This window comes from Apus apus, chromosome 1 (assembly GCF_020740795.1).
Source record: "Apus apus isolate bApuApu2 chromosome 1, bApuApu2.pri.cur, whole genome shotgun sequence".
NCBI classification, from domain to species: Eukaryota; Metazoa; Chordata; class Aves; order Apodiformes; family Apodidae; genus Apus; species Apus apus.
In genome coordinates this window covers 171165913-171179102 of record NC_067282.1, presented here as the reverse complement: position 1 = coordinate 171179102, position 13190 = coordinate 171165913, and the positions used below count along the sequence as shown (strand labels likewise).

The window sequence follows — 13190 nt, the reverse complement described above, 5'->3', positions numbered from 1 at the left end:
CCCAACTTCCCTGTAGCCCCTTCAGGTACTGGAAGGCTGCTATAAGGTCTCCCTGAAGCCTTCCCTTCTCCAGGCTGAACAGCCCCAACTCTCTCAGCCTGTCTTCACAGGAGAGGTGCTCCAGCCCTCTGATCATCCTCATGGCCCTTCTCTGGACTCACTCCAAGAACTCCATGTCCTTCTTATGTTGGAGGCTCCAGAACTGGACACAGTACTCCAGGTGGGGTCTCAGGAGAGCAGAGTAGAGGTGGAGAATGATGCCATCCTGTTTTGCAGTTAGGAAGCTGAATTTATTTATTAACCAAATATTTACTGTCTGGTGCATGTGATCAGAGATGTGGTCTCTGTGTTCCCAGGCAGCAGGGATGTTAGACAGTCTCAGAATCATGGAGGTTGCTGATTTTTATACTTCATCTCTTCTTCAAGCCTCTCTGGAGTTCTCAGTCAGTGATTCATCTTCTCACCAAAGGGCTGATTGCTCCCTCCTGCTTTGCAAATGTAATGTCCTCTGGATGTGGCAAAGTCAGGTTGCTGCTTGCCTAGATGGCAGATAAACTGTTATCTCAAAACTCTGAATCTTAAACTGGTGAGTAATACAGCATTTTTTTTTTTTTTGTGCAATACCCAAACTTGGTAAGATTTTGCAGACAAAAGCCCAGTGAACTTTTGAGTTGGGTCCTGTCCTGTTCTATTAGAGTTAAAAGCACCTGCCTTCTGCTGATGTCCAAATATATGTGAATATATGATTTTGCAGGTCTGTGCCATAGGCACTCTGGTTAATTTTATCTCAGTCCCCATGAGGAGCTCCTAATAGAGCCTGTTACAGGAGTTTGTCCTGTTCCCAGGCCAGGATTTTTGACCCTGAGTGGGGCTGTGGCAGTTACAGATGGGATTACAAGCCTGGAAGAGATTCAGATTTATCTGGTATGTAAATGTTTGGGGTTGCACAATGCTGGGATGCAGGGTTGAAGAGAGCAGCAGCCAGAAAGAAGCTAGAACTGCTAGTATATGGATCTTTGAAAAACCAGCATAAATGTGTATCAATAATTTCTTGTGATTGAAAAGCACCACAAATTCCAGAGGTGTCCTCTTTGGCTTGGACTGTGGGATGGCAACAAAGCTTTGAGTGTCTTCTTAACAATTTCCTGCTTCTCTGAAGAGGACTCTTGACATTCTGACTCCCTAGTCAGGACGAGAGTAATTCCTGTTTCTGTTGATCTCAAATCAGAAAGATATAAGGCAAACAACAGTCTCAGATACGAAGTTGCAGAAATACCATTATTTCCAAATAGTCATTTAAACTTGGTAGTTGCTTTTGGGCCACACCTAGATGTGTAACTTTTTAACCTCGTTGCAACCAATTTTACTGAGCATGTTTGAAAGTGGCCTGTCTGCATTTGATTTATATTGTAATATAAAGCCTGCTCCTGTTCCCAGTACATCCCCTTTCACCAAGGACAACATTGGTACCGTCAATAACTGGCCTCATTTTAGTTTTTCTGCATGAATTTATTGTTCAAAATTATTCTGTTCACTAAATCAGTATTAAACATAAAGAATACTGTGTTTTTTGGTGACTTTTCATGGACTAGTATTAACAAAGCTGCACTTCTTTAAAGTAAATGACAGCTCACTGTTTAACTCTTCTTGATAAACTGCCTATCTGTAATTACATTCCTTTGATTTTTAGCATCAGTTTTAGGGTTTTGTCACAAGTAACATTTTATACACTATTATTTAACTAATAAAATATGTTAATATATTAGCTGTAGTGATAGATGAGTATTTAAGAGGCTTTTGGTTTTTACTAATTGAAGATTATAATCCAAATTACATTTGCCACCTGTGTGAAAACAGAAGATGAGTAGTTTAGCAAAACCAGAATAAAAATGCATTTATAAGATGAAGGCTATTCCATCAGCTGACTCCTTCCACTTTCATTTGTTTCTTTTGCATTCCTGTTCAAAGTATCCTGGTTTTCTGTGCTCTTTTGCTTTACCAAGTCTACCATCCTTTTGATACTAAGATTCTATGAATGTTAATAATCTTTGAAGTTTGGTGGAGTACTTCTCTAAGAGTGAACATCACTTATGTTTCTGAAAAGCAGTATATCAGGTATTCTGTTCTTTGTTATTATTCTGCAAGGAAAGGATTAATAAGAATACTTTACCTAATGTGGCTTATCCATGCCAGTTCATAGATTTGCATAAGGAAGGAGTCTGAGGTTGATTTTGTATCTTGCCAAGCTCTCCAGTGCAGGAGGGGAACAGGAGACAGAAAATTTGACACAATGGTTGCAACTTTCCAACCATGGCACTTGCTTGATGTTAGCTTCATTTTTCAGAGATACTGAGCACTCAAGACTTTCTTTTGAGTGCTCTGTGAGCAGGGAGTGTCATTACCTCTGATGATTACTCCAATTCTGTGTGTGCTTGAATTATAAATCTCGAAGCCTAGTTTTAGCACCAGCACTTTGAAAGTCTTCATCCTTTGCTGTTTCTATCCCTGCATCCCTTCTGTTATTTTCAAGTGGATTCCAAGAGCTGTAGGAAGCAGGAATTGAATGAGAGAGACCATCAGCTTTCTAGAATGCAGTACTCATCTGCTTGAAGGAGAAGGCACATTTGGTTACTTAGAATTACAGAATGGTTTGGGTTGGAAGAGACCTTAAAGATCATTTAGTTTCAACCACCCTGCATGAGCAGGGACACCTCCCACTAGACCAAGTTGCTCAAAGCCCCATCCAAACTGGCCTTGAACACTTCCACAGAGGGGGCATCCACAACTTCTCCGGGCAACCTGTTCCAGTGTTTCACCACCCTCACAGTATAGAATTTCTTGCTAATATCAAATCTAAATCTATCCTCTTTCAGTTTGAAACTGTTACCCCTCGTGCTAACAATACATGCCATTGCAAAAAGCTCCTGTTTATCTTCTGGTCTAATTCAGCCTCCCCAGTTCCACTCCAGAAACGAGATGATTTCACTGTCTTTTTAGATATATTTGTAGCAGGCTTCTTGGAACATTTCCTTAGGAAGCAAGTGAAGCCAGTTCTGTGGTCTTTCTGGGCTTGGGAAAATGGTAGAGGATCCTCTCTATGGGAAGTGCACACCCCACATAGGGTCTCTTGGTCATTGGCCGTGGCAATGGCCGGTGCCCCAGTGGAAAGCAGAGGCTACAGAGAAACAGCTGATTAGAAGACCTTAAGTGACAGAGTGGTACTTATGAACTGGCACAGCTTTACAGGGGTTTAGAATATGTGAGATTTGCTGGACTACAGTCTGGTCTAAGCCTTGCCTGCTTCCACAGTGAGGAAAGAGCACAAAATTTGCAGAGATCCCTTGGGGAAGAGAATGGCCATAAGGAGCTTGGAAAGTCTGTCTCATCTGAAATGATTGTGATCCCTTAAAAATCACCCATGAACCACTAAGTTTGAAATATGGTTACAATGAACTTTGTTTTAATCTCGGACTGATGTTAAGTGAGACTAATAAATTAACAAATAGAGATAAAAGTAATTGCAGAGAGACAAAAACGGATGCTACAGCAGATCTCCACCCCAAGAAGCTGTGCTTAACGCTTTCTAAAGGGTGTTTATCCAAATAGGTTTCTCATTCCATTACAGCTTCTAGTGAAACTGCTAGAAAAGATCTGGGTAGCACTTTCAGCATCAAACTAGAATGTAGACATTTCAGCATTGACAAAAATTAGAACAACACAACATATACTAAGTAAAAACAAAAATGTGAGATGTTGTTATCAATGTATTGTAAAGATACAAGAGAAATACTGCTGAACTTCATTCTCCTTCCTTTAGTGACCTGCTAGCTGAAAATGGATTAAGAATTAAAGCATTAAGCACCTTACATAGTTTGGATATTTCTCCAAGAAGCTTTACAGGCATACTTTCCGTAGAGCAAGCAGAGCAGCAATCTCTCTTCTGATTGCTGGGAACCAAGCTACAGGCTCTCAAGTGAAGATTATTTTGCTTGCTAAATTCTTTTATCCTCCTCATGCTTTCTAATGAAGACTTCTTCAGTCTTACTGCAGTTGATAAGTAATGCAAACATAATATAAAACTGGCTTTGAACTTTCCATGTGCTTCAGTTGCTCAGGCACAACATACACTTTGCATATGCATTTGGAAGTTAAATTTGTCTGGGCCATCGCAAAAATGAACACACACATGTCCTAGGCAGGGAGGACCACAGCAGGACAGGGAGACTTTGCTGTTGTGCCTCTGCCTGCTGCTGCCTGACTCAGTAATGCTGATTTACTGGGGTCTGCCATTGGAGCATCTGTTGGGTTGCCTGCCTCTTCCTTCACTGGCATGATTTCTGCTGCACTGCCCTGGAGCAAATCAGTTATGGGAACAGCTATTTACAGGTTATCAGGCAAAATCAAGTTTCAGGTGAAGAAAACCCAAACATCAGGTAGGGACTATTCATGTAAAATGAATGTGTTGAAGTCTTACAGTGAAGGCAGGATAGAAGTAGTTTTGATTCAATGTAATTTTAAAATTTGCTAAGTTATTTTTTTTCTATGACTCTACTCAAGTCACTGTTGCAATAGAATAATCAATAATAAGGGGTTACATGTTGTTTCAGTAGTTGACAACAGTGCAACTTTTAAAGCATAATATTTGTATGTTTAATAAATATGTACTCACTTTGCCTTTCCTAATGATGCAGGACAATTATCCATACTCAGTGTGCATTAATGCATCACTTTCATAAGTAACTGCAGTGTACAGAACAGTCTGAGCATTACTAAAATAAGCCTGTTAGCTTTTCTAGATGTCAATGAATCAACTTTTATCAGCTTTTTCCAACTGTGTCTACTTAAAGCCCCCAGATCTTTTAATTCAAAGGACAGCATTCATTTCAGACCTCATCAGGAAAGAGCACCTGGTTCTGACGGCTTGCAAACCAGAAATAATAAGGCAAGCCACAATTCGATGGCCAAAACAATCCTTCCAGAATAATAGCTGCTTTTTGAACTCATGGCAATTTTGGGAGTGCTCCAGTAAAAATTACCAGAAAAAGATACTTTTAATTTTATGCTACCTGGATCTTTATGAGAGGTTGTGTACTATGAACGGAATAAAATAATGTGTTTAAAGCTAGAACAGTTAGGAAAAGATGTTTAAGTATCACTGTTCTAGAAAAAAATGTTTTTCTTGTCTTGCTCATTAAACTGACAATTAGTATGTTAAAATCTTGTTTATGATTGAAAAAATTTCAGAGGTTAAGCTCTTGCAGTTTTTACAATTATGCCTATAATAGCCAGGCAGAAATTATGGGCTTGTCTTACAAATGACATTATGGACTCACAAATTAAAATGAATATAAATGACAAACAAAATAGCAGTAAGAGATACTGTTTCCTAACTTAATTAGTAATCCTGTTTCAGAACACTGTTTAGGGAACAGATTTTTTCCTAATATTATTTGTGAAAATGCATCTTTAGAATTGGTGCATGCTCAGTATATATGTTTACATAATGATAGAAAGTTGGGGAATTAGTGAAGCCTGGTTTCCTGCAGATTTGTGCCTCACTCCCCATAACCTCCCCACCACAGAGGTGATGTGCAGTAGGTGGTTGCCCAGATGTTGCCAGTAACAGGTGAGTTTTGCCTGCCTTGCCCTGAGCATGGGCATTAGTTTGGGTCTCCCTCCTTTAGCTAGGAGGTCATTTTCATAAAACTCATACAAGTTTAATTAGCTTTTAGGCTGTTTGTGGTTGAAATTGGTCAGCTCTCCTGGAATTACTGGGGGAGAATAGAAAGGTAGACATACAGTGTGATCTCATAAGCATTTTTTCTTAAAGAGAAGATAACTCAACTTGCAAAGTAAAGAACTCAGAAGTTAAGAAAAGTAAGGAATTCAGGTGTTACTTTCATTTGACCTTTTTTTGCATATGCAAAAAATGACAATGTCATTTTTAATAAAGTGCTTCCATCTCAGTTTTCCCATGGAGCTTCTCACCTGAAGAACAATGGCTCTGACTTCTATTTAATACTCTCAGGTGTGTGTGAGGCTTTTTAAGCTGCATCTTGAGGGGCCCCTTCCCAAATACAAAATTACTCTCTTCTCCAGGGCTTCACAAACACAAGTGTCTGTTCTCTAAAACTTCTCGGTGAGGTGTGTGAGTCCATCTGAAAAATAATCCCAGCTGCATAAGCATAAAACAGAGCCCTGGAAAAACCTCTTTTGGGTTAAAAGCACAGTTCTCGCTGACTCCAGTTGTGATTGTGAGTGCTCCATGTTTCCTGCAAATTGGATGAAGTAGCTCAAATGTGGCACCCAGGAGAAACTGGGGTAAATCTGGTATGGCTTGCCCGATTTGTGATGCCACATTGGCATCACAAAAGGGTGCAAGGAACAGCTGTTATTTCTCCTGGACACCATGCAGCTGCCTTAAACATCCTTTCTTCCCCCTGTAGTCTTCTGCCTACTTGGCTTTTGTTTTCCAAATTCTGCATTAAATACAGTGATGGTTTTAGAGAACTAGAGCATTTTTTTTCAGTGTTTTGACTTATACTGCAACAGGGGGCCTTTCTTGCCCCATAATTAGCTGGAAGCTATTTGCTGATGTCCCAGGAGGAGTGTGACTTGAGATATATTACTGTGTTATAGTCAGCCTGGTTTAAGATCAGCAACATCCTAGTTACCTGATCCAGAGTGCTGGTCCAGGGTGGAATCGCTCTGCTGGGTCACTGGCATTGGAGAAGTTTTGAATGGTTGACTGTATTGGCAGACTTTATGCCAAATAAAATGTATTTAATCTTGCCTTAATGCAAGTAGAGCATAAATTCTGTATCAGGCATGGAATGTAATTGCATGTTTATGCCTTAAACACATTATATACAATTTTTACTTTTGCATGATCTGCTGATGCAGGGATCTTACATTAAAGATCCAGTCCCTTGCCAAAAGGAGCAGCATCTTGGGGAACATGCTGCTGCCTTGCCCTGTAGCACTGCTGATGAGTATGGATTGGAAATGGGAACCTTAAAAAATGTATTATTCAGGAACTATAATGGTAATCTAATCAAGCATGAGAGAAACTGAGATTTTTGAGAGGCTGATAAGGTAACAAAAAAAAAGCCCGTTCAGAATTCAGCTTTTGCTATAAACCTGGGAAGTGTGAAGCTTTGCACCAAAACAGTATTTTAAAGTGTGGTTTAGTTAGGGAGAATTAAAGCATTTCCTCCAAAAGTCATTCTTGGAAATGGCTGAATTGTTTTAGCCAAAATGTTCTGAAACAAACAGCATGATGTTCCCCAGCATGGAAACTTGCAGTACAAGTGGTTGCTCTGTGGCAAAATTATAAACAATTTACAACCTAAAAATAGAAAGTGACATTCAGTGCTAGACAAAGGTGGTATCATGAACTCTGCCCAGTTTACACAGAAAAACAGCAATTGCAACAAGGTTTCAGAGCAATTATATGTTGTTTTTGCAAGCACTGTTAAAGTGATTCTCTCTTAGAGATTAGAGGGCATATGGATCATCTGATTTCTTACTAGAGATAGGGCCACCTGCCTCTGTTATCAAGAATTTGTGTTTCTAATAGACATCTTAGTTGATTTTACTAGCCAGAAAGTGAAATTTCTGAATTGTTCCTGAAGGGAACTTTGTGATTTAACAGGTTAATTACAGCTTCACGTAAGCTTCTCATTCTGTTTTCATTATTCGTGTGAATGTTCTTAAGAAAACCAAAGGTTAAAACCTGTAATAGTGATTGTACTTGCATAGAAATTCTCATCTGAAAATCATAAATGTTGGGTCTTTTCTGAGAACCACCCCTTTTGTGCTTATATTACAGTAGCTAATACATAGTACATGGCACAGACTTTGTGCAAAAACACCTCACTGAGGTAGCTCCGATCTAACTAGTGAGCTGCATCAGTGCAGCTGTGTCAGTGTGACTCTGGGAGGTGTGCTGCCCTGTCACTTTCGCTCCTGTGAATTTACATCTCCAATAATGTGTAACTATTATTATCTTTACGGATGGATGGGGAGATTCAGTCGAGAGGTGGTAGTTTCTCTGAGGTCACGAAGCAAATGAGATATGTCTTGCTCCTAGGTCCTGCCTGCAGCAACTTAATTTCTAAACAATTCTTCTTCTTCCTTCTTTTTTTCTTTTCTTTTTCTTTTTTTTTTTTTAATTTTTCCTTGGTGTGTCTGTGTGGGTGTTTCAGATTGCAAGTACACCTGCCATGCTCACTGCCGAGACCTGGTGCACCTGGGCTGCTGGAGGAATGGAAAATTAATGGACTGCCTTGCTCCACAGGACACCTTAGATCCATCTTACAGCAACGGGCAGGTAATAGATGTGGTGTTCATGTAATTACTGCTTTCTCTTGTCAGCTCCGTAATGAAGTGTGGTCTGCCTGCCTCACCCAGCTTCTCAGGAAGAATGTCTCACTTAGGCATGGCCAGCAAAGCTAAATTTCCCACCCAGTGCTGTGATTTTACAGTACAGCTGGGTCAAGCTGCAACCGGCTGCTTCCCGCTGGGTCGCGCCTGCTCCAATTAATTTTCAGCTAAACTGGCTGAAAAGTAATCCCACAAAAAGGTATTTTTTCTGGTTGGTTTGGGTCATTGTGGAGTCAGAGCAGGCAAGTACAGCAGGGAATATCATGAGGACAGAGTTCCACTTCAGATAGACTGAGCCATACCATGGGGTAGCTCACAAAGTGTGCTTGATAGCCCAGGTGTTCTGTGTTGCTGGGTGTGGTGCCACAGGGGGGCAAATAAAAGTAAGGGCTTGGCTATTTGTGACCATTAGAAATCCTAGTGGGTTTGGTGTTAATCCCCTTCTTCTCATCAAATCCCTCTTAGGGTAATTTCAAATTTCCTCGCCTGGATTCCCCAGCGTCTGTAATGGGTCACAGTGTGCCTCCTCATCTCCTTCCTTAAACCACCACAGACTGTCACTCCTTGCTTTTCACCCTCAATATCAGGGCCTTTCTCTTTGTTCAGGGAACACATCAAAGCAGCCCATTTCTGCAGAGAGAGCAGGGGGTCCTCTGAGAAGGAGGTTCATACAGTGATAATGAGCCCCACAGACCTTTAGTTCTGTGATAAAGATTGTATTGTGCTAATTAGCTTATGCCTCTTTGCAATTTCAAATACATTTACCTTTTATCCTCTACAACAGTCCACCCAAACTGAATCAGATGTTAACCTCTTGAACATACAAATTTAACCAGTAGAAACTTCTGAGAGGGCACCCGAATTTCTCCATGCCCTTGCTGAGATTACTGCATGTGCTCCAGGTCAGCAGTGAATTTCCTCTGCATGTGCAATATTTAATTAGTAAGGGAGATGCTTGCTCCAGGCACCCAAATGGCAACTGAGGACAGTGTCTCTCCTGAGCTGCTCAGGACTTGCTGTTGGGAAGAGAGAAGGGGAATACTCATATGCTGGAAGGAGTAGCAGGGCTGAGGAGGAGGAAGGATGTGGCAACACGGGTTTTGGAAGTGTGGGTGACTATCAGCAAGAAAATACCAAAGAAGCAGAAAGAGAAGGCAAATAAAAGTAACTTATACTCAAAAAGGCATATGCAACTTTGGCCACGAGAGATCTAAGAAAGAGCTAGTGCTGTCTTGTGTACAGCGGCAATGAAACCTGAGCAAGGAAACTGTTGCTGTTTGAGCCTTACAGAACTCAGGGGAGCCAAATTTCATGTGCATTTGTTTGTGTGCAACAAGATTGCATCAAAGAAGTACTGTTATTGTTTCCTACTGAGTCCTTCCTCTTGGAAGAAGTCTCAGTTTGGCTAGTTGCTGTGGATGACAGTTGTTGCAAATCTCCATTTTCCTCACTAGTGTCTGGGTCAGTGTGTGTCTGACAACTGCTACAAGTACGTGAGGATTCAAGCGGTGTTTTCAGCATTCATCATCCATTGATTTTTGAAGCAGCAATCATTTCCATAAACAAAACCTGGAATGTTTCCTACTCGGTGAAGTAATTTTCTTTGTGCACAGTGACCGATGGAGGCTGCCAGGTTTGCCTTCGCTCCCCTGTGGCCTACCTGCTTGTACTGCTTTGTCATTCTGGACTACTTGTAGGTAAAAAGGAGCTAGAATTTTTAAAAATAATTATAAGATCTGTGAATGGAAACATTGTTCCAAGAGCTATTGTTTACAGGTTACTGTTTAATGAAATACAACTCCCAACTCAGCTGCCTTTTCAAAATTACTTTTCCTTTCATTCTAGAATTTGCTGGACTTAGTCTCAGCCTTAAGGTGATCTCTCTTTTCTGTTTGAAGTTATTTCTTTTCTCCTTCAAGATGGTATGCCTTCCCAAAGAAGTCTTACTGCTCACAAACTTTCCCAAAGACAGAAGGTGTCCAGAGGTGAGGTTTGTACAAGACTTGAGGCACTTGGTAAAGTACAGAAAGGGACATAGGCTGTCCCAAGTGGCTTGGTTAATAACACCTCACAGATTGCTTGAAAATACATTAATCTGCTCTGGAAAATCATAGAATCATAAAATAGTTTGGGTTCAAAGGGACCTTAAAGATCACCTAGTTCCAACCCCCCTGCATGGGCAAGGGCACCTCCTGCTAGACCAGGTTTCTCCAAGCCCCATCCAGCCTGGCCTTGAACACTTCCAGAGAGGACTGAGAGGATCTCCCAGTCCAAATACAGAAACTTCTGGACCAGAATGGACACTGAGGTTGTCATCTAAATGTAACTGGAACTGAAAGTACTTTCAGTTCTTCACACTCAGAGGTGAGTTAGTTTGACATCCCTTTTTCCAAAATACCATTTTTGGGAGGAAACTTACAATACAGAGCAAAGTACCGCGATGGAGATGCTTACAGCTCTGAATTACTAATGAAAGCTACCGTTTAGTTATTGTTTGCTCTCCCTTACTAATTCTTGGTAGTGCCATGTCCTCTATACAATGGAGATGCTTTTTTATGGCTTGTATATTTCAGATCTCTGCTAAACCTGATTATGCTTGGTAGTAGTTGATAGGAAAGAGGAAAACTGAGTGACAGCTGTTTTGGCAGGCCGAGCATAGTTTCATTTTGCCAGTGACTGGGAACAATTTTAAACTAAACCTGGAGCTGATTTCAGTTCTAATTGTGTACATTGCTCAGGCTACTTTTAGGGAAATGCATTTGGCGTAAACAAAAGCCTTTCTAGATTATACATACTAGAAAATAGTCCCAAGCTTTCAAAAAATAATTTGAGAGTATCCACAACAACTCTTCCTCCAGTACCGTCTGCAGCCTTCCTTCACGAGCATATTACTGACGTGGGCTTTGCATAGTACTGACATAAGAGCTTTAAATTTTATATTTATTGCAGCATTTTAAGAAGTTAAATTTTCTGTAGGGATGAAAAGCTGGACTTGAGCCAGCAGTGTGCACTCGCAGTTCATAGGGCCAACTGTATCCTGGGCTGCATCAGAAGAAGCATGGCCAGTGGGTCAAGGGAGGTGATTCTGCCCCTCTACTCTGCTCTTGTGAGACCCACCTGGAGTACTGTGTCCAGCTGTGGAGGCCCCAGCCCAGGAAGGAGATGGAGCTCCTGGAGCGAGTCCAGAGGAGGGCCACAAGGATGATCAGAGGGCTGGAGCACCTCTCCTATGAAAAAAGGCTGGGGGAGTTGGGGTTGTTCAGCCTGAAGAAGAGAAGCCTCCAGGGAGACCTTATTTTGGTCTTTAAATACTTAAAGGGGGTTTATAAGAAAGATAGGTACAAACTTTTTAGTAGGACTTTTCGCAAGAGGACAAGGGGTAATGGTTTAAAACTACAGGAGGGAGATTTAGCCTAGATATAAGGAAGAAATTTTTTACAGTGTGGTTGGTGAGACACTGGAACAGGTTGCCCAGAGAGGTGGCAGAGGCCCCATCCCTGGAAACATTCAAGATCAGATTGGACAGGGCTCTGAGGAACCTGTTCTAGTGGAAGACATCCCTGCTAACTGCAAGGCCTAGGTGATTTTTAAAGGTCCCTTTTGGCCCAAACTATTCTGTCATTTTATGTTAGGTATTTTAACTTCTTAAGTATCCTCTGGAGTAGGCAATAATGCAATGGTCAGGTTGCTAGAGCAGACTGAGTGAGAGCTTGAGCCAATAGTGACTTGAGACAGTAGTTGAATACTGCAAGTAGGACAAATGCAAAAGATGCAGTTAAAGAAGTGCATCCATTTTTTAAAATGGAAAGTGGATCTTAAAGCTCAATTGGTACAGACTGTATGAGGCACATAGTGAGGCACATCATACCACCAAATAACAAATACTGGAATTAATATATTTAACAATGTGAACTTCAGCTTGGTAGCACATGGTTGGAATTTTCAGCCCAAAGAGGCCATCGGTCATGTTATTACGCCATTATGGTTTTTGAACAATATTTAGAAATCACACATTTTGATAAGTAAATGTATCTACCAACTATTTTTGGTAAGGTTTTTGATTGCGTTTTGGGTGGGGTTTTTTTCATGTAAAGCATTTGGATACTAGACAGGCCTGGACTTTCAAACATAAAGGTAGCAAGCTCAATGTTTAAAGAACACATTGCTGAAACCCAGAGATCAATTATCGGTTGTTTAGCAACCAGATCAACTCCAGTTAAATGCTCTTATTTTATAGCTATGTAGAAGAAGCAGACAAGGTTTAAAATTACAGGAAAATGCTCCTATTAAATCAGGAAAACATTTAAAATGCACATTTGATTTTTGCACAGTTATGTGTTTTCACATTCAAGAGATTTGTATAGTGTCCCTAGAAAATTATATGTGTTTTCCCAGTAATGTGGCCAGCTTCAACCTGCTGTTTTGTCAGCTGTCATTATAAGATCAATGTTCTTCTTGCACCATTTATTTCTAATACAGGGTATTCTTACCACACGCATTTTTCAACAATCCTTTCCAGTTGCTGCCATCAGTGTTGTGTAGGATGTAAAATGCCAACTGCATTTTTTTATCGTGGCAATTTTCTTCCTAATTCAAAGTTACAAATCCCTTCCCAGTACCTCAACAGGCTCAGGAGAACACAGATGATCACATTTCACATTTAATACAAGTGATACAGGCTTGCACGCCTCGTGTGTTCCAGGTGGTTCTCTGATATTCAAATAGCACTGCCTAATCTTTCTGGATAAAAAGTTCAGGGTGAAATGATCCTCTAAATCTTTATGGTTTGTGTGTTGTGTATGTTG

The 13190-nt window shown here is 40.7% G+C and overlaps 1 protein-coding gene across 1 annotated transcript in view; it reads left to right on the top strand.

The window, feature by feature from the left end:
* The first annotated feature begins 449 nt into the window (after positions 1-449).
* Positions 450-13190, top strand: part of RASSF3 (Ras association domain family member 3) — a 79879-nt gene continuing 67138 nt past the window's right edge. Inside the window, exons 1-2 of the mRNA XM_051634160.1 lie at positions 450-586; positions 8208-8332. Coding sequence (XP_051490120.1) covers positions 8279-8332 — 54 coding nt within the window. The 5' untranslated portion in view covers positions 450-586; positions 8208-8278. The remainder of the gene's footprint in view (positions 587-8207; positions 8333-13190) is intronic.